The sequence below is a fragment of the Kogia breviceps genome, chromosome 6 (genome assembly GCF_026419965.1).
Source record: "Kogia breviceps isolate mKogBre1 chromosome 6, mKogBre1 haplotype 1, whole genome shotgun sequence".
Classification (NCBI taxonomy): domain Eukaryota; kingdom Metazoa; phylum Chordata; class Mammalia; order Artiodactyla; family Physeteridae; genus Kogia; species Kogia breviceps.
The window spans coordinates 16,274,774-16,296,636 of NC_081315.1; the positions used below are offsets into that span (position 1 = coordinate 16,274,774).

At 34.6% G+C, this 21,863-nt stretch overlaps 1 protein-coding gene across 7 annotated transcripts in view; it reads right to left on the bottom strand.

Moving 5' to 3' along the window:
- The window catches only part of STPG2 (sperm tail PG-rich repeat containing 2), a 574,187-nt gene that overhangs the window by 32,890 nt on the left and 519,434 nt on the right, over nt 1–21,863 (bottom strand). Inside the window, exon 13 of one of the 7 annotated variants that reach the window (XR_010841185.1) lies at nt 18,717–18,933. The exons of 5 other annotated variants lie outside the window; for them this stretch is intronic. Coding sequence is in view for 1 of the 2 variants with exons in the window: in XM_067036900.1 (XP_066893001.1) it covers nt 18,928–18,933 (6 nt within the window). In the remaining variant the exon portion in view is untranslated. Of the gene's footprint in view, nt 1–18,329; nt 18,934–21,863 lie in introns of those variants that run through there. One more of the 7 variants, XM_067036900.1, reaches the window with a different exon arrangement.

Genomic DNA, 21,863 nt, shown 5'->3' on the forward strand with positions numbered 1-21,863 from the left:
ATAGTATCTGGTCTTATATTTAGGTCTTTAATCCATTTTCAGTTTATTTTTGTGTATGGTATTAGATAATATTCTAATTCCATTCTTTTACATGTGTCTGCCCAGTTGGCCCAGCAACATTTATGGAAGAGACTATCTTTTCTCCATTGTATATTCTTGCCTCCTTTGTCACAGATTAATTGACCATATGTGCATGGGTTTAATTCTGGGCTTTCTATCCTGTTCCATGGATCAAGATTTTGTTTTTGTGCCAGCACCAAACTGTTTTGATTACTGTAGCTTTGTAGTATAGTCTGAAGTCAGGCAGCCTGATTCCTCCATCTTTATTTTTCTTAAGTTTGCTATTGCCTATTCAGGGTCTTTTGTGTTTCCATACAAATTTTAAATTTTTTTGTTCTAGATCTGTGAACAATGCCATTGGTAATTTGATAGAAATTGCACTGAATCTGTAGATTATCGTGGGTAGTATGGTCATTTTTAACAGTATTGAGTCTTCCAATCCAAGAACATGGCATATCTTTCCATTTGTTTGTGTCATCTTCAATTTCTTTCATCAGCATCTTACAGTTTTTGAAGTACAGGTCTTTTGCCTCCTTAAGTAGGTATATTCCTAGGTATTTTATTATTTTCATGCAATGGTAAATGTGATTGTTTCTTTAATTTCTCTTTCTGATCTTCCATTGTTACTGTATAAAAATGCAGATTCTGTGTATTAATTTTGTATCCCGCAACTTTACTGAATTCATTGATGAGCTCTAGTAGTTTTCTGGTAGCATCTTTAGGGTTTTCTGTGTATAATATCATGCCATCTACAAACAGTGACAGTTTTACTTCTTTTCCAATTTGGATTCCTTTACTTTCTTTTTCTTCTCTGATTGCTGTGGCTAGGACTTGCAAAACTATGTTGAATAAAACTGACGACAGCATATATCCTTGTCTTCTTCTCCATCTCAGAGGAAATGACTTCAGCTTTTCATTAAGTATGATGTTAGCTGCGTGTCTGTCAAAAATGGCCTTTATTATGTTGAGGTAAGTTCCCTCTATGCTCACTTTCTGGAGAGTTTTTATTGTAAACAGATGTTGAATTTTATCCAAAGCTTTTTATGCACCCATTGAGATGATCATATGGTTTTTATTCAATTTGTTAATGTGGTGTATCATAGTGATTGATTTGCAGATATTGAAAACTATTTGCATCCCTAGGATAAATCTCACTTGATCATGGTGTATGATCCTTTGAATGTATTGTTGGATTTGGTTTGCTACTATTTCATTAAAGATTTTTTCATCTATGTTCATCAGTGATATTGGCCTGTAATTTCCTTTTTTTGTGGTATCTTTGTTTGGTTTTTGTATCACAGTGAAGGTGGCCTCATAGAATGAGTTTGGAAGTGTTCCTTTCCTTGCAATGCTTTGGAATAGTTTCAGAAGTATAGATGTTAGCTCTTCTCTAAATGTTTGATAGAATGATAGAATTCACCTATGAAGCCATCTGGTCCTGAACTTTTGTTTGCTGGAAGTTTTTAAATCACATTTTCAATTTCAGTACTTGTGATTGGCCTGTTCATATTTTCTATTTCTTCTTGGTTCCATCTTGGAGATTGTATCTTTCTAAGAAATGGACAAATTCTTCTAGTTTGTCCATTTAATTTGTCATATAGTTAGTTGCTTGTAGTAGTCTTTTATGATCCTTTGTATTTCTGTGGTGTCCCTTGTAACTTCTCCTTTTTCATTTCTAATTGTATTGATTTGGACCCTCTCCCCTTTTTTCTTGATTAGTCTAGCTAAAGGTTTATCAATTTTGTTTATCTTTTCAAAGAACCAGGTTTTAGTTTCATTGATTTTTTTCTATGGTTTTTTTAGTCTCTATTTCATTTATTTCTCTCTGATCTTTATGATTCCTTTCCTTCTAACTTTGGGTTTTGTTTGTTCTTTCTTTAGTTACTTTAGATGTAATGTTAGGTTGTTTATATGAGATGTTCCTTGTTTCTGGAAGTAAGTTTATATTTCTATAAACTTCCCTATTAGAACAGCTTTTGTTCCATCTCATAGGTTTTGGATCATCATGTCTTCATTTTCATTGGTCTCTGGGTATTTTTTTATTTCCTCTTTGATTTCTTCAGTGATCCATTGGTTGTTTAGCAGCATATTATTTAGCCTCCACGTGTTTGTGCTTTTTGCAGTTTTTTCTTGTAGTTGATTTCTAATCTCATTGTGATCAGAAAAGATGCTCTATATGATTTCAATTTCCTTAGATTTACCAAGGCTTGCTTTGTGGCCCAGCATGTGATCTATCTTGGAGAATGTTCCATGGGCACCTGAAAAGAATGTGTATTCTGCTGCTTTCAGATGGAATGCTCTTTAAATATCAATTAAATAGCAATTAAGTCTATCTGGCCTAATGCATCATTTAAGGCCTGTGTTTCCTTTTTGATTTTTTGTCTGGATGATCTGTCCATTGATGAAAGTGGGGTGTTAATGTCCCCCACTATTATTGTGTTACTGTCAACTTCTCCTTTTATGTCTCTTAACATTTACCTTGTATATCAAGATGCTCCTATGTTGGGTGCATATATATTTATGATATATATTCTTGGGTTGATCCCTTGGTTATTATGTAGTATCCTTCTTTATCTCTTTTAACAGTCTTTATTTTAAAGTCTATTTTGTCTGATTTTTCCATCCCCTCACTTTATGTCTGTATGTGTCTCTAGATCTGAAGTGGGTCTCTTTTAGAGAGCATATATACAAATCTTGTTTTTGTATCCATTAAGCCAGTCTATGTCTTTTGGTTGGAGCATTTAATCCGTTTACATTTAATGTAGTTATCAGTATGTATGTTCTTATTTCCATTTTGTTAATTGTTTTGGATTTGTTTTCATAGGTCTTTTTCCCTTCTTTCTCTTTTGTTCTCTTCTCTCATGATTTAATGACTTTCTTTAGTGTTGTGTTTGGATTTCATTTTTTATTTGTGTGTATATCTATTGTAGATTTCTGGTTTGTGGTTACCATGAGGTTTTGTTATAGCAGTCTATATATATATATATATGTATATATATATATATATATATATGATTGTTTTAAGTTGCTGATTGCTTTATTTCAAATGCATTTCAAATATCCTGCATTTGTACTCTTCTCCTCTCACAATGATTGGTTTAGATGTCATATTTGTGTGTGGATGATTTCCTACCTTTACTGTATGTTTGCCTTTACTGACTGGTGAGCTTTCCCATTCATAATTTTCTTGTTTCTAATTATGCCCTTTCCTTTTCTGCATAGAGAAGTTCCTTTAGCATTTGTTGTAAAGCTGATTTGGTGGTTCTAAATTCTCTGAGCTTTTGCTTATCTGTAAAGCTTTTGATTTCTCCATCAAATCTGAATGAGAGCTTGCTGGGTAGAGTATTCTTGGTTGTACGTTTTTCCCTTTCATCACTTTAAATATATCCTGCAACTACCTTCTTACTGGCAGATTTTCTGCTGAAAAGTCAGCTGATAACCTTATGGGGGTTCCTTTGTATATTATTTCTTGCTATTCCCTCATTGCTTTTAATATTTTCTCTTTATCTATAATTTTTGTCAATCTGATAACTGTGTCTTGGTGTGTTCCTTCTTGGGTTTATCCTGTATGGTAATCTCTCTGCTTCCTGGACTTGGGTGACTGCTTCCTTTCCCATGTTAAGGAGGTTTTCAGCTATTATGTCTTCAAACATTTCCTCAGGCTCTTTCTCTCTCTCTTGTCCTTCTGAGACCCCTATAATGTGAATGTTGGTGCATTTGACATCGTCTGAGAGGTCTCTTAAACTGTCCTTATTTCTTTTCATTCTTTTTTCTTTACTCTGTTCCATAGTGATTTCCACCACTCTGTCTTGCAGCTCACTTATCTGTTCTTCTGCCTCACTTATTGTGCTACTTATTCCTTCTCGTGCATTTTTCATTTCAATTATTGTGTTCTTCAACTGTTTGGTTGTTCTTTATTTTTTCTAACTCTTTTGTTAAAAACATCTTGTAACTTCTCACTCTGTGCATCCATTCTTTTCCTGAGTTCTTGGATCATCTTTACAATCATTACTCTGAACTTTCTTGGGTAGATAGCCTATCTCCATGCCATTTAGTTATTCTTCTGGGGTTTTATCCTGTCTCTTCATCTGGAACATGTTCCTCTGCCATCTCATTTTGTCTAAACTTCTATTTGTATTTTTATGTATGTGGAAGGTTTAGTTACATTTCTTTACCTTGGAGAAGCTGCCCTCTGTAGGGGATGTCCTATGTGTCCCAGCAGTACACTCTCCTCTTGTCATCCAATGGCCAGGGACCAGCTAGTCCAAGGGTAGGTTCTGACCTATGTTTGTGGACTCAGTTCCACAGGATGTGGGACTTTATATTTCTTGCTTCTGGTCCCTGCCACTGATGGGTGGAGTTGAGTCTTGGCCCTAAGGTGGGCAGGGGCATGTCTAGAGGTTGCTGTGGGCTCCAGAAGTCTTTAGGCAGCCTCTCTGTCTGGGTGGGACTGTTTTCCTGCCCTGCTGGTTGTTTGGCCTGAGGCAACCCAGCAATGGAACCTAAGGCTGTTGGTTGGGACAGGCCTTGGTGCTGATGTCCCAAGCAAGATGTCAGCCTTCAGATGAGTACTCCCTGATATATTTACCACCAGCTTTTATATCCCAAGAGAGGGTCATAGCTGCCCCCACCTCCCCATGAGACCCTCCAAGACCAGCAGGTAGGTCTGGCCCAGCCTCCTGTAAAGTCACTGCTTTTGCCCTGGGTCCCAGTGCACATGAAGATCTTGTGTGTGTCCTCCAAAAGTGGTGTCTCTTTTTTTCCCCATCCTGTGGAGCTGCTGTGATCAGGACCCACTGGCCTTCAAAGCCAAATGCTCTTGGGGCTATTCTCCTGATGCCAGACCCCCAGGCTGGAGAGCCTGATGTGGAGCTCAGAATCCTCACTCCTATGGGAGAACTTCTGCAATATAATTATTCTCCAGTTTGTGGGTTGCCCACCCAGTGATTATGGGATTTGATTATATCATGAGTATACCCCTCCTACCATCTTGTTGTGATTTCTTCTTTGTCTTTGGATATAGAATATCTTTTTTGGTAGGTTCCAGTCTTTTTTATTGTTATTCAGCAGTTAGTTGTGATTTTGGTGTTCTCATGGGAGGAGGTGAGCTCAAGGTCTTCTACTCTGCCATCTGGTCTTCTCTCCTCTGGAGTCAGTATAGTTTTGTGAAGACCCTAGCTTCAATCATGGCACAGCACACAAAATGAACTTAGACATTATCATGGTCAACTTTGTTTCTGACAATAGGAGCCAGACAAAGCTGAGACACTAGCATGTCTGAATTGGGGCAGTGGAGATATATAAGTGGAGTGGAGGTATGTCAGGCTTTATCTAGAGCAGAGGAAAGAAATGAAGCTCTTCTAGTGGCTATTCATTGCACCAGTTCTCTTTATATACCTTTCCCCAAAGGCTTCTGGAACTGAAAGGGTCTGAAATTTAATGTCCATCTGAGAAAGATTTGGAGAGGTGTGGGAGATAGTACCAGACATTATAAAACAATATAAATCTATAATACTTAAAACAGTATGGCTCAAGCCCCAAGACAGGTGGTAAATTCAGTGGAAAAGTAACCTGCTAGGCTTAAAATAAACATATTCATTTAGCATATGGTAAAATTGGCATTTCAAGTCAACAGGAAAAGGATGTACTCAAAGGTCATAGGTACTGGAATAATGAAATTTGTAAATGACTATAAATAGTATCTTCACACTGTGGGCTCATGCAAAATAAATGTTAAATTTTTAAAAAATGGAATATTAGCATAAATAGAAGAAAACACAAACGTATATCAGGTCTAGGATTTTATTTTAGAAAATCATCCTGATTCTTCACAAACTGGTATATGAGATGATATTTATTGTATTGTTTTAAATAATAAGTAGGCTGATAGTCTTTTAAATTTTCTAGAAAGAACTTCTGATAATGTTTTATAAATTAGTCCCAATTTAGCAAAAATAGAATGGTCATTTTATAAAATTAGTTATATGATTCTAAAATGGCTACTGTTCTTTATTTTAAAAATATCCAACTTCAAGACTTACTATACCTTACATTTGACAAAGTAATCAAGATATTGTGGTACTGGTGAAAGAACAGACAAAAATAAATGGAAAAGAATAAAAAGCCCAGAAAAAGATCCACACAAGTATAGTCAACTGATCTTTGACAGAGGAACAAAGCCAATACGACAGAGCAAAGACTGTCTTTTCAACAAAGACAGAAAGTTGTTCTGGAACAACTTGACATCCATATGCACACAAAAAGGATCTAAACACAGACCTTACACCCTTCACAAAAATTATCCAAATTGACCTAAATGTAAAATGCAAAACTATAAAGCTCCTAGAGGATAACATAGTAGAATAACGAGATGAACTTGTGTTTGGCGATGACTTTTTAGGTACATCAAAGGCATAACCCATAAAAGAAATAATTGATTAATTGGCCTTCCTTCATTAAAATTGAAAACTTCTGTTCTGCCAACAATACTGTCAAGAAAATGAAAAGGCAAACCACAGACTGGGAGAAAATATTTGCAAAAGACATATCTGATAAAGAACCCTTATCTAAAACATACAAAGAACTCTTAAAACTGAACAATCTGATTTTAAAATGGACAAAAGATCTAAACAAACATCTCAATAAACAAGATATACACATAGCAAATAAGCATATGAAAAGATGCTCAGCACCATATGTCACTAGAGAATTACAAATTAAACCAACACAATACACTATACATCTATTAGAATGGCCAAAATCCCAAACACTGACAACACCCAATACTGGTGAGGATGTAGAACAAGAACTCATTAATTGCTGATCAGAATGTAATATGGTATGTCTACTTTGGAATAGTTTGGTGGCTTCTTATGAAACTAAACTTATTCTTACTATACAGTCCACATGAATTGTATTTACCCAAATGAGTTAAAAACTTTTGTCTACAAAACATCTCCACACAGATGTTTATAGCAGTTTTATTCATAATTGCCAAAACATGGAAGCAACAAAGATAAGCTTCAGTAGATGAATGGATAAATACACTGTGGTACACCCAGACAATGAAATTTGATTCAGGTCTTAAAAAAATGGGTTATCAAGCCATAAAACCTATCGAGGAAACTTAAAAGCATATTACTAAGTGAAAGAAGACATAAGACTTCATACTGTGTGGTTCCAACTATGACATTCTGAAAAGGCAAAACTATGGAAACAGTCAAAAGATGAGAGGTTACCCAGGGTTAGTGGTGTGGGAAGGATAAACAGTTGGAACACAAAGGATTTTTAGAATAGGAAAACTATTCTGTATGATACTAGAATGCTGGCTACATGTTTTTTTTAATTGAAGTAGAGTTGATATACAATGTTGTGTTAATTTCTGCTGTACAGCAAAATGATTCACATATATATACATATATATGTATATACACATATATATATATATATACTTTTCCATTAAGGTTTATCACAGGATGTTGAATATACTTTGCTGTGCTATGCAGTAGGACCTTGTTGTTTATCCATTCTATATATAATAGTTTGCATCTGCTAACCCCAAACTCTGACTCCATCCCTCCCTTACCCCCACCTTGCTAACCACAAGTCTGTTCTCTATGTCTGTGAGTCTGTTTCTGTTTCATTTGTATCATATTTTAGATTTCACATATAAGTGATATCATATGGGATTTGTCTTTCTCTCTCTGGCTTACTTCACTTAGTATGATTAGTTCCATCCATATTGCTGAAAATGGCATTGTTTCATTCTTTTTTATGGTTGAATAGTGTTTCATGTATATATGTACCACAGCTTCTTTATCCATTCCTCCGTCAATGGACATTTAAGTTGCTTCCACGTCTTGGCTATTGTGAATAGTGCTGCTATGAACATAGGGGTGCATATATCTTTTTGAATTATAGTTTTGTTGGGATATATGCTCAGGAGTGGGATTGCTGGACCATATGGCAACTCCGTTTTTAGTTTTGTGTGGAACCTCCATACTGTTTTCCATAGTGGCTGCACCAACTTACATCCCCACCAACAGTGTAGCAGGGTTCCCTTTTCTCCACACCCTGTCTAGCATGTTATTTTTAGACTTTTTAATAATGGCCATTCTGACCAGTTTGAGGTGGTAGCTCATTGTAGTTTTGATTTGCATTTCTCTAATAATTAGTGATGTTGAGCATCTTTTCATGTGCGTGTTGGCCATCTGTATGTCTTCTTTGGAGAAATGTCTATTTAGGTCTTCTGCCCATTTTTTGAATGGGCTTTTTATTTTTTTGATGTTGAGTTGTATGAGCTGTTTATATATTTTGGAAATTAAGCCCTTGTCAGTCGCATCATTTGCAAATATTTTCTCCCATTCCATAGGCTGTCTTTTCACTTTGCTTATGGTTTCTTTTGCTGTACAAAAGCTTGTAAGTTTGATTAGGTTCCACTTGTTTATTTTTGCTTTTATTTCTATTGCCTTGGGAGACTAAGAAAACATTGGTATGATTTATGTCAGAGAATGTTCTGCCTATGTTCTCTTCTAGGAGTTTTATGGTATAATGTCTAAGTCTTTAAGCCATTTTGAGTTTATTTTTGTGTATGGTGTGAGACCGTTTTCTAACTTCATTGATTTACACGCGGCTATCCAACTTTCCCAACACCCCTTGCTGAAGAGACTGTCTTTTTCCCATTGTATATTCTTGCCTCCTTTGTCAAAGAGTAATTGACTGTAGGGGTGTGGGTTTATTTCTGTGCCCTCTATTCTGTTCCATTGATCCATATGTCTGTTTTTGTGCCAATACCATGCCATTTTGATGACTGTAGCTTTGTTGTATTGTCTGAAGTCTGGGAGGGTTATATCTCCTGCTTTGTTTTTTTTCTTCAGGAGTGCTTTGACACTTCTGGGTCTTTTATAGTTCCATATAAATTTTAAGATTATTTGTGTTAGTTCTGTGAAAATTGCCCTTGGTGATTTGACAGGGATTGCATTAAATCTGTAGATTGCTTTGGGTCGTATAGCCACTAAAACAATATTAATTCTTCCCATCCAAGAGCATGGGATATCTGTCCATTTCTTTGAATCATTGACATTTTCCTTTATTAATGTTTTATAGTTTAAAGTTCTCTCCATATGTGTTTCACTTCCTTGGTCAGGCTTATTACTAAGTGTTTTATTTTTTTGGCACAATTTTAAAAGTTTGTGGTTTTTTTAACATTCTCTTTCTGATATTTCATTGTTAGTGTAAAGAAATGCAACCAATTTCTGTATGTTAATCTTGTATCCTGCTATCCTGCTGAATTCAGTTATCAGTCCTAGCGGTTTTTATGTGGAGTCTTTAGGGTTTTCTAAATATAGTATCATGTCATCTGCATATAGTGACAATTTTACCTCTCCCCTTCGAAACTGGATAACTTTTATTTATTTTCCTTGCTGTGGCTAGGACTTCCAATACTATTTAGAATTGAAGTGGTGAGAGTGGGCATCCTTATCTTGTTCCATATTTTAGTGGGAAGGCTTTCAGCTTTTCACCATTATTATATAGGCTGTGGGTTTGTCATAAATAGCTTTTATTATGTTGAGATATGTTCTGTCTATACCCACTTTGTTAAGTTTCTTTTTTTATTATAAATGAATGTTGAAATTTGTCATATACTTTCTCTGCATCTATTGAGATGGTCATGTGGTTTTTCTCCTTTTTTGTTGTTGATGTGTTGTACTACATTGATTTCTGTATGTTGAACCATCCTTGTGAACTGGGGATGAATTCAACTTGGTTGTGATGTTGGACATTTTTTATATGCTGTTGGATTCAGTTTACTAATATTTTGCTGAGAAGTTTTGCACCTATAACCATCAAAGATATTGGCCTGTAATTTTCTTTTTGGTTGTATCTTTGTCTGGTTTTGATATCATACAATGTCTTTGTGAGTGTTCCCTCCTCTTCAATCTTTTGGAAGAGTTTGAGAAGGATCAGTATGAGTTCTTCTTTGTATGTTCAGTAGAATTCACCTGTGAAGCCCTCTGGTCCTAGACTTTTGTTTGTAGGGTTTTAGGGAGGTTTTTGTGTTTTTTCTTTATATATATATATATATATATATATTACAGATTCTATTTCACTTCTAGTGATTGGCCTTTTCAAATTATCTATTTCTTCTTGATTCAGTTTTGGTGGGCTGTATGTTTCTAGAAACTTGTCCATTTCTTCTAGATTGTTGAATTTGTTGGCATATAATTGTTCATAATATTCTCTTGTTTTTGTTTTGTATTTCTGCATTATTGGTTATTTCTCCTTTTTCCTTTCTTATTTTGTTTATTTGAGTTCTCTCTTTTTTCTTCTTGGTGAGCCTGGCCAGAGGCTTGTCAATTTTGTTTACCCTTTCAAAAAACCAGCTCTTGGTTTTATTGATTTTTTTCTATTGTTTTTTAAATCCCTATTTTATTTGTTTCCTCTCTGATCTTTATTATTTCCTTCTGCTGATTTAGATTTTGTTTGTCCTTCTTTTTCTAATTCTTTTAGGTTGTAGGTTGTTTATTTGAGACTTTTCTTGTTTTTTTTTTTTTGAGGAAGGCCTGTATTGCCATGAACTTCCCTCTAAGAACTACGTTTTACTATATATAACTCATAGATTTTGCATGGTTGTGTTTTCATTATCGTTTGTCTCAAGGCATTTTAAAATTTCCTCTTGGATTTCATCATTGACTCATTGGTTTTTTAGTAGCACGTTGTTTAGTCTCCATGTAATCGTTATTTTCTTCATTTATTTTTCTGTGGTCAATTTCTAGTTTCATGCCACTGTGGTCAGAAAAGATACTTGAAATAATTTCTATACTCATAGATTTGTTGAGGCTTGTTTTGTGCCCCAGTGTGTGGTAAGTCCTAGAGAATGTTCCATGTGCACTTGAAAAGAATGTGTATTCAGTTTTTGGGGATGTAATGTCCTGAAAATATTAAGTCTAACTGTTCTATTGTATTATTTGGGATGTCTGTTTCCTTACTGATTTTCTGTCTATAAGATCTGTCCATTGATGTAAGTGGGGTGTTAAAGTCTCCTACTATTATTGTATTCCTGTCAATTTCTCCCTTTATGTTTGTTAGTATTTTTTTTAATGTATTTGGGTGCTCCGACATTAGGTGCATGTATGTTGATGAGAGCAATATCCTCTTCTTGTATGGATAGTTTTATCATTATATTGTGTCCTTCTTTATCTATCTTTATGGACTTTGTTTTAAAGTCTATTTTGTCCAGTATGAGTACTGCAACCCCCCTCTTTCTTGTCATTTCCATTTGCATGAAATATCTTTTTCCATCCCCTTACTTTCTATCTATGTGTGTCCTTTGCCGTAAATGGTCTCTTAAAGGCAGCATATTGTAGGCTCTTGTTTTGTTTTTATCCAACTTGCCACTCTATATCTTTTGATTGGAGCATTTAGTCCATTGATATTTAATGTAATTATTGATAGATAAGTATTTATTGCCATTTTAAACCTTGTTTTGTAATTGATTCTTTGTTTCTTCTTTGTACCTTTTTCTTTTTGCTTTTCTTTCGTGGTCTGATGATTTCCTTTTATTTTATGCTTGTATTCTCTTTTTAGTTTCTGTGAATCTATTGTATGTTTTTCACTTGTGGTTACTCTGTTTTTCAAGTATGTAACCCCCTCCTATATCTACTTGCTTTAGACTGATAGTCATATAGGCTCACACACATTCTATAAAAAAGAATCTTCTCATTTTCTTACTCTCCTCCTCCTACATTTTATGATTTTGATGTCCTTTTTAACATTTTCATGGTTATCCTTTTGCTGTTCATTCTGGTTATCATCACTTTCACAAAATTTTTTTAATTAAAAAATATTTAATCTGTATAGTGGTTTATTTAAGTCATTTACTTTCCAATTGTGATTTTTCTCTTTCCTGTAAGATTCTCACTTCTTTTCTATTTAGAGAAGACCTTTCAATGTTTTAGGATACATTTAGTATTGCTGTATTCTTTTAGTTTTTGCTTGTCTGAGAAATTCTTTCTCTCTCCTATTCTAAATGATAATTTTGCTGGGTAGAGTATTCTAGGTTACAGATTTTTGTCTTTCATAACTTTGAATATATTTTGCCACTCCCTTCTGGTCTGCAGTGTTTCTTTAGAGAAATCAGCTGATAGCCTTGGAGGGGGGGTTCCATTGTAATTAACTCTTTGTTTTTCTCTTGCTGCCTTTAAGATCCTCTTTTTATCTTTAACATTTTCCATTTTAATTATGATATGTCTTGGTGTAGGTATGTTTGGGTTCATTTTGTTTGGAACCCTCTGTGCTTCCTGTACCTGGACATCTGTTTCCTTCTTTAGGCTTGGGGAGTTTTTATCCATAATTTCTTCAAATACATTTTCGATCTTTTCTCTTTATTCTCCTTCTGGAACCCCTGTTATGCATAGATTGGCATGCTTTGTATTATCCCATAGGTCTCTTATAGTGCGTTTTTTTAAAAATTGGGCTTTCTGTCTCCTGTTCTAATTGGGTGATTTCCATTATTCTGTCTTCCAAATCACTTGTTCATTCTTCTGCATTATTCATTCTGCTATTCATTGCCTTTAGCTCAGCTTTCATCTCAGCAAATGAATTTTCTAATTTTTCTTGGCTCCTCCTTATATTTTCTAGTTCCTTTTTGACAGTAATATGCATTTCTGTTGATAGCCTTTCTTGATTCCTTCAGTATTTTCATTTTCTCCTTTTTGAACTTAATATCTGTTAGACTGAAGAGGTCTGTTTCATTCTTCTTTCAGGGGAATTCTCTTGGTCTTTTAACTAGGAGTGTTTCCTCTGCTTCTTCATTTTACTTATATTTCCCTTACTCTGTGAGTTTAAGAGAAACAGTTATCTATTGTGGTCTTGGAGGGCTATTTTTATGTGAGAGTGTCCCTGTGTAGCTTGTGTGGGTTTAATATTTTTGGTGTGAGAGTTGTTTTTAGTATGGATGCGTGCCGCCTCTTTCCTCGGCATGTGCTGGCTGTTATCCCCTAAATAGGGGGTGTGCAGATGCAGTGGCTGGTGCCCACATCTATGGCAGTCCCAGGCTCCCTCCACATATACCCTCGGTTGCTCCTGCAACACACTCCAGCCGTTTCAAACAGTCTCTGCGTAGCCAACCCCAGACCTTTCCCTGGGCCTGATCTCCGAAGCCTGAGTTTTAGCACCCAGCCCCTGCCTGTACCAGTGGACACATGTCTCAGTCTGGAGAATGCAGGATGGTGGCAGGGATTGTCTGTGCATGTCTCTCTCCATTCTGCAAACTGGATGCTGCACTACCCTCTGAGGCTCCAAAGCTCCCCCTCCATTCTAGCTGATCTCTCCACTGGTTGCAGGGCTCTGCAGGGCGCAAAGCTCCTCTCCTCTTACACATTTCCCTTGAAGGGGCACAGGTCCCATCCTGATTCTCTCTCTCTCTTTTTTTTTTTTTTCTTTTATTCTACCCGTTTACTTGGGGATTCTTCTTGCCCTTTCAGAAGTCCAAGGTCTTCTGTCAGTGTTCAGTAGGTATTCCGTGAGAATTGTTCCACAGATATATTTTTAGGTATAGATGTATTTTTGATGTCTTTGTGGGAGGAGGTGAGCGCTGCATCCTGCTACTCCACTATCTTGATCATTCCCCTCTGGATACATGTTACTACACATCTGTACAAACCCACAGAATGTATAACACCAAGAGTGAACACTAATGTAAACCATGGACTTCAAGTGATAATGATGTGTTGCTGTTGTTTCACCAATTGTAATAAATGTACCATTGTGGTGTGGGATGTTGATAGTGAGGGAGGCTGGGTGGGGAAAGGAGTATATGGGAATTTCTGTATTTGTCACTCAATTTTACCATGAACATAAAACTGCCCTAAAAATAGTCTGTTAAAAACGTGGAGTAATTCTGACATTCATCTGAAAGAATAGACAAGAAAGAATAGATTGGTAATTTTTTATAAAGAATACTAAGGAGAAAAAACTTGCCCTGTTATAAATTTTAGCATATGTGCTGCCAAAGTGAGCATGCCGTGTTATAAATTAAATGATTTAAATAACCATGATGATTAAAATAGAAATGTACTGGTTTGCTATTGACACATTTTTGTGTGGAAACAACTTTTATCAAACTCAAATGTTACCATGTCCTACATTTTCCATCCTAACCTCTTACTTGCCAGACAACATTAATTCATCCTCTTGGACTATTTCTAATGTAATTTAATATCATATTCTTTAATATAAGTTAAATAAGACATTCATAGTAAATTGTTCAAGAATACATCTATTTATTATCATTGAAAATACAAAGTTAGAAGCTGAGGATGGAATGCAACATAAAATAAAGGGTTAAAAGTCATTAATACTGCAAATAAATTGCAGAACAACAATAAACAAGTTTATGAAGAGATAGCTTAGGTTTGGAAAAGACTAAATTACATGATGAGACAATGTGACAATATCCAAAGAACTAAACTTTAACACTTATTATACTGTTAGGCAAAAAAATGAAGTTATATGTATGATAGCACATACTTATGAGTTCTTAACTATGCAAAAACATCATCTAATTAACAATTTGCTTTTTCTTCAAGCATATGGAAGTAGGAGAAGTAAAAAGACTGCTCTCCTTGCTATATGGAGATAAAAACATTTATTTTGTATTCCAAGCATTTTCCACCTGGAATTAGTATGGATATGAGATGGCTTTTAAGTATATTTGATCTGCATTGAAACCATGTTCAGATTGTAGCTTTCAGAATACAAAAATATCTGAAACTATTTGTCTGCAGCAAAGAGTTGCCTAATGTCCACTTAGACTTTTTATATTCTGTGCTATATGGTTTGCAAAACTGATTTAAGATTAATCTGAACTAAAGAACAATTTATATATGCCATTCCATTGAAATTATGATAAGTGCCTTGAAATTTGAATTACAATTGAAGTAAAATCAATACAGTGTTCAAAGCTATATGTTTTCTTTCTCAAACTCATAATGAAATAAAAGCTAAAATGACTATATTCAAATTTGCCATGTTTATAGTTTTCACTGAAATTATAAATGATATGGTATCTATTTGTTATGTGAAATAAAGCACATTGCCTAAGATATTTTGGTCGCAATGAATCATTAGGGTATTTTTGTTTGGTAGGATAACAACGATTATATTTTTTCCTGGCATGATGAATGTCTTTTCATGTCACTGTGGGATATTTAAAAAAAAATGCATTACATTGTTCCTTGTCAGAGAAGGATGAAAGGACAATTATCTGATAACTTTTTTACTACTGATTAGAAGTATGCATTTAGAAGAGACAATAAACAAATATTGAAACTAATTTTACTAAACAGCATCAAAAAGGTCAATGTCCTGAAAGATAAGAAAGACTGAGGAACAGTTATAGATTAAAAGAAAGTAAAGGAGCATGATGATTAAAGGCATTAGATGATCCTGGATATAGAATATTGTTAGGTCAATTAGAAAAATTAGAATAAGGACTGTAACAGTGTAAAATGTCCAGGATTTCATCATTGTTTTATTGTCATGTAAGAGAATATCTTCATTGTCAGAAGACACAGGCTGAACTATTTAAAGGTGAAAGACGATATTTGGTATATTCAAATGGTTATACAACATATAGTTTCACAATAATAATAATAAAGTGAAATATATGTGTATACATGTGTGAGAGTGAGTGTGTAAGAGAGACAGACGGAAAGATAAAAAGACAGATCAGAGAAAGTGCAAATGATACAAAATGCTAACAATTGGTGTACTGAAGTTTGAATTTTTTCAAAATAAATGTTGAAACAAAATTTAAACTCAAAACTTGCTCTCTTCAGGAATTCAACTATTCAATTGCTCTTTAGCTAATATTCTGGTTCCAATTCCTCTTTCCCTGGAATCAGAAATCCTCTGCCCACTACTCAGTCTCATACCATGTGGTTCAAGGATGCTTCTTTTAAACAATATCAGTTTTGATGTTAGACAGTCTCAGATTTTTCTGCTAGAAATTTGTAAAATCTGTATTATTGAGCTGGTTGGGTCCTCCTAATCATCAAGTCTATTTGCATGAACACCATCCAACACCCTTACAAGTACTAAAGAGAAGTTTGTTTTTCCTATTCTCTTTCTGTCATTCTTCTTAAATAGTATGATCCTTTGACCTTTTCCTCTTTCAGGTAGTTAGAGAATGATAGTGAAAGCGACATTATGCTTCATTTACTAAGTGTATGGGGTAGAAGGGGCACAGAGAGGGAGAGGGAGATGCAAATGATACAGTACGTTAACGATTGACATATAAAATCATTCCACAGGGTCATTAGATAACACTGTGGATTATCCCTCACAGTCAGGTGATAGGTAACTGAATTATGATTTCACTACAGAGAACTAACTACAGTATTTGTAGAAGGATATCTTACTTTACCCTCTTCTATCAACCTCCACAACCACATCTACCCACCTGCCTATATTTGTATACTTTATATCTCTCTACATTCAGTAAGGCTCTCCCTAGAAGCTCCACTTAAGATTTCCACATTGCTTCCCAAACCCAATATTTCATAGACTTTCTCTGCTTTATGTTTTCTATTTACTACTAAGTTACATATTATAGATTTTATTTTGCATCTTGCTTTATTTCTTATCTAGCTTACTAGAAGTACTTTTTGTCTTTTTTTCTGTAACAGAGACCTGAGAGGTTTTTTTGTTTTTTGTTTTGCGGTACGTGGGCTTCTCACTGTTGTGGCCTCTCCCGTTGCGGAGCACAGGCTCCGGACGCGCAGGCTCAGAGGCCATGGCTCACGGGCCCAGCCGCTCCGCGGCACGTGGGATCTTCCCAGACCGGGGCATGAACCAGTGTCCCCTGCATCAGCTGGCGGACTCTCAACCACTGCGCCACCAGGGAAGCCCCGACCTGAGAGGTTTTATGTGTGTTTGTTTGTTTTAAAATTCTGAGGACTTCAGGTCTTCATTCATTTCTGGAAAATTCTCAACTAAGAGTATATGTGTATTTCTTCTCCATTTTCTTTATTTCATCTTTCTGGAACTGCTATTAGACATTGTTTAATCTTCTTAAACATTCTCCATGTATTTATTTAAGTAAGTGTTTACTAAAGCATAACATACATAGAGAAAAATGTAGAAATAAGTATAATATAATGAATCTTCAAAAAGTGAACATGTTGTGTTAAAAGACCCAGGTCAAGAAATAAAATATTACCAGTCCTCCAGAAGGTTCCTATGTGCCCCCAGGCAGTCATAACTCCCCAGATCCACTTCAGAGCCTGCAAGAGTAGTAAGTATCCTGACTTCTAAGAACATTATTAGATCAGTTTTGCTTGAATTTGAATTTTACATAAATGGAATCACACAGGGAATCTACTTTTGTATCTGGCTTCATTCATTCAACAATATGCTTGTGATATGGATTCAAGTAGTTGTGTATAACATTCTCCATTCTTTTGCATTCTATTATATAAACAATGTATTTAATCCATTCTACTTCTAAAGACCATTTATAGGTTGTTTCCAGATTTTAGCTACTATAAATAGTGCTGCTATCCATCATTATGCATGTCTTTTGGTGCACATATGCACACATTTCTGTTGGTTATATACCTAAAAGAGTAACTGATGGTTCATAAAGTATCTATACTTTCAGCTTTAGTAGTCACGTCTTTGTGTGACTTCACAGCTCATTCCTTTTTTCACTAAATTTTATTTCACTGTATAGATGTATCACAGTTTGTTTTTCCATTCACCTATTGAATGACATCTTGGTTTCTCTTAGTCTTTGGAATTATGTAAAAAGCTTCTATAAACATTTATGTCCAGGTTTTTGTGTGGCATTAGTTTCAAATCAGTTGGGTAAACACCTAGAAACATGATTGCCGGATCATATGGTAAGACTGTATAGCTTTGTAAGAAACTGTCAAATTATCTTCCAAAGTAGCAGTACTTTTTTGCATTCCCACCAAGAATGAATTTTGTTCCTGTCCCTATAGTTCCACATCCTCACCAGCAATTTGTATTGTCCATTGTTTGGATTTTAGTAATTTTAATAGGTTTGTGGTAGGATCTTATGGCTCTTTTAGCTTGCATTTCCTAATGATAAATAATGTTGGGCATATTTTTTATATGCTTATTTGCCCTGTCACTGTGCCTGGTATGTGTCACTATATAATAGTAATGATAAATAGTGGGTGAACTGAATTATTTCACAGAATATTTGCAAGGAACATAAATGCATTATCATATAGGCATATATCAATAGCCATAAAGGTCACATTTATGTCCACTCCAATAATTATAGCCCTCTTAAAATATGCACTCTTTAAAAAAAGAAGTCACCTAATTTTTCTGTGCCTCAGTTTTGTTCAGCTGGTATAAACTTTCAGAATTACATCAAGAAAAGTCCTTCCCCCTGGAGAGTAGACCTTTTATTTTGGAGAAGGCTCTGGGCTTGTTTCACAGTGGTTCTGCTCCTTGCTGGGTTTATAAGGGGATCTTTCTAGTCCTCAGCAGAAGAACCTAGTGGTGAAGTACTTGCAGAGGGGACCCCCTTAAGCTTGCAGCCCCCATGATTTTCTCATTTTTAGACTAGTCCACACTCAGCCTCGAGCAGTTTGTTGAATTTTTCTTGTAAGTATCCCTACCAGTTTATGGCTCAAGCAGCTTCTGCTCCAGATCAGTAGATCTCAGTCTCTGTATCTCTCAGGATGCTCCTGTCTCTTCAGATTTCAGAGCAGTAGTTGTCCCAGCAACTTCAGTTTTCAGACCGGTCTAAGAAAAGTCATTGATTTTTCTCTTTTTCCAGCTTTTTCTTGTTGTGAAGACAAGAGTGATGAGTTCCATGCTCTACCTATGTTAGAGCTGAAATCAGAAGTCTATGAGTATTTTAGAAATCTTTAAAATCTTTGTGTTTCTGTTTCCCAGATTTTTCATTCTGGTTTCTGTTAAATCTTTTGTTTAATCATATGTATTTTATAGTCTCATCATATGTATTTTTAAAGTCTCATCACATTGTTTTATTATATATTGTTTTTGAGTGTGCTAATTCTCCTTTTATTTACATGTGCTTATTCTTCCTGATAGTGGTTTGTAATGTTTCATTGTTAGCTCATTTTTAGGAGTTAGGAAAGAAAAATCTGTTCAGTACTGAAAATAATCCTACAAATAAGTGTTGTATTTGCTTTTACAAGATTCTGGAGTTTTTAAATAATTCTTTATATCTATTTATTATCATACCAAAAGGTAATAAAAAGTAGGCCCACACCTATGATTAATGGGAGGCCTATAGCTTAGATTTCTCCTACTCAATATCCAGCCACACCCAACATCCAGCACCAAGGTCAGAGAGCCTGTAAACTTTCAGGAGTTTATACAAACATTCTGAAACGTAATTGACAGAAGTTGGGATTCATCTTCTACATCTGTTTAGTTTTAAAATATCTAGATGTTTCCTAATCATTGTTCTATGTATTCCTTTATGGGATTCATTATTGTTGCCCCTTGCTGCTTGCTTGTTTTTGTGTTAAGTAGCAGTGGTTACACTATTTATACAATATCAGGATTTCCCCTAGGCTCTTCAAACTTTTCAAAAACATATTTTAGGGCTGCATAATATGCCACGGTGTTGTTATGTCATATTTTACTTCTACACTTACTTTATATATATAATTTGTACTGTTTTCAGTTTTTCACTTTTAAGATAAATGATTAGACACAGAATTACTTAGCCAGAGGAATTCATATTTTGAATTTTTTAAGAGGCCTGATTCATACTGTCATCTTTTTCATCAGATTTTTATTGTCATTGTGTATCTTTTTGAAGAAAAAGTTTCTGATAACTTGATTGATGTGTAATATCATCAGGTTCTTTTAATGATTTTTCTTTGGTTACTAGTACAGGGGAGTCTAAATTCTACCTTTACCCAACTAGAGTTCTTTTAAACTGGGCCTTAGAATTAAATTGGCTTAAGACAGATCAACAGGAAAGAATCATACAAATTTATTTAATACAAGTTTTACATGACATGGGACCCTTCATAAGGAGTGAAAAAAGAAAATGGCAAAATCTACAGGCTTTTATATTAGGTTGAAAAAAGAGAGGCAATTGTGGAAAAGTAACTAACCTATTTGGAGAGGCTAAAGGGAGATAAGAATTATTTTAACAAGGTCTACTTGTACAGAATTCTCTTAGTCCCAGCATCTCATCCTTAATGATAAGAATGTTACTTTTCTTCTGATATAGGGAGGACATCTTTCACATGGAAATTTCACATCCTGCTTGGAAAGTTGGAGTGTTATTTATTTATTTATTTATTTTGTATTTGCCATTTTTCAAGTGCCTTTAACTCAGAATAGTCAGTACACCAGAGTGGCTTATTTTAGGGTGGCATATTCTGAATTCCTTCACTCATAATGGAAATAATTTTATATTTTTTTTAACTCTTAGTGGAGAGGTTAAGGACATGTTCTCTCAAGCTATACGTTTCTAGATTTAGAACCAACCACTGCCTCTTAATAGTTTTGTGATTGGTTTCATTTTCCACTGAGACGAATGAGTCGTTCTTAGAAGAGAAGTGGGCACATAGTAAATGATCCACATCTGTTAGCTATCTGTAGTATTTGATAATAATAATTTTTATTTCTTTCTGAAGATTTTAAATGTGTTTATTTTTCATACAAAAGTTTTTACTTTTTGATGGATAAGTCTATCACATTTGTCTTTTGTGGGGTTCTTCCATTTTATGGTTACATTATTCACACCCTCCTAGAGTTTAACAAAATCATCCAAAAAGTATATGAACAACACAGTAATAATGTTAAGAGTAAAAAATGAGTTACGTTAAACAAATAAAAATGAATAAAAAAGGAAACCAGAGATGTTTTTCTATGTCCTTTCAGAAGACTAGATCATAGATTATTCAATGCCATAAATCATGCATTGAAGTGTGAAACAGCATTATCTATAAGTTGAGAAATAGAGTTTGTTAAAGATATTTGCAATAGACTTTTTCACACCCATGTTCATATAGTCAAAATCCACAAATGTGTGAAGAAAAAAAAATAGTTAACATTTTAGTGACATTTTTTAAAAGTTCACAATATTCAAAAGAAATATTATAGCTGAGAAATGGAAAATGACTAAGTTATCTCCAGTATCTGAAAAAGGTCATGAGAATTGCATAGCCACCGAATTTAACCCCATCTTATGGGGGAGTTTTAACCAGACAGTGCTTTGACATTATTACAGATGGAAGTTAGAAACCAGATTCCTTGGATATATTCAAAATCTTCCAAAATACCCATTTTTGGTTTTCATAGCACCTCTAAAAAGAATTTTTTTTAATTAAAATGTTAAGAAGTATAGGTTTAAAAGAACACTAAATATTTTAAATTGGATAAAAGCAAATTCTTAATTATATATTACTATAATTAATCTACTTCTTTTATTTATACAGAAAAATATTCCAAAAGTATCACTGTTAATTTACTAATGACAAAAGTAGAACAGAATCACCAGATGATGATTCACCAAAAGAAATGTTCAACTTTAAAATAAATTACATGTATAACACGTTCAAGAATTCATTTTACAGTCATACAGTATTTAGGCAATATGAATCACAAAGCATGTTAATAATAATTTTTAAAACCTACTGAAAGGAGATTAGTCTGTTAACAAATTATATTAAAAATGGAGAGAAAAAAGTGAAAGCTGGTAAATAGGTTAAAAAATTTAGATTGTTTTGGTGACTGGGTTCAGGAGATAAATGCAAACTCAGAGAAGACAAATG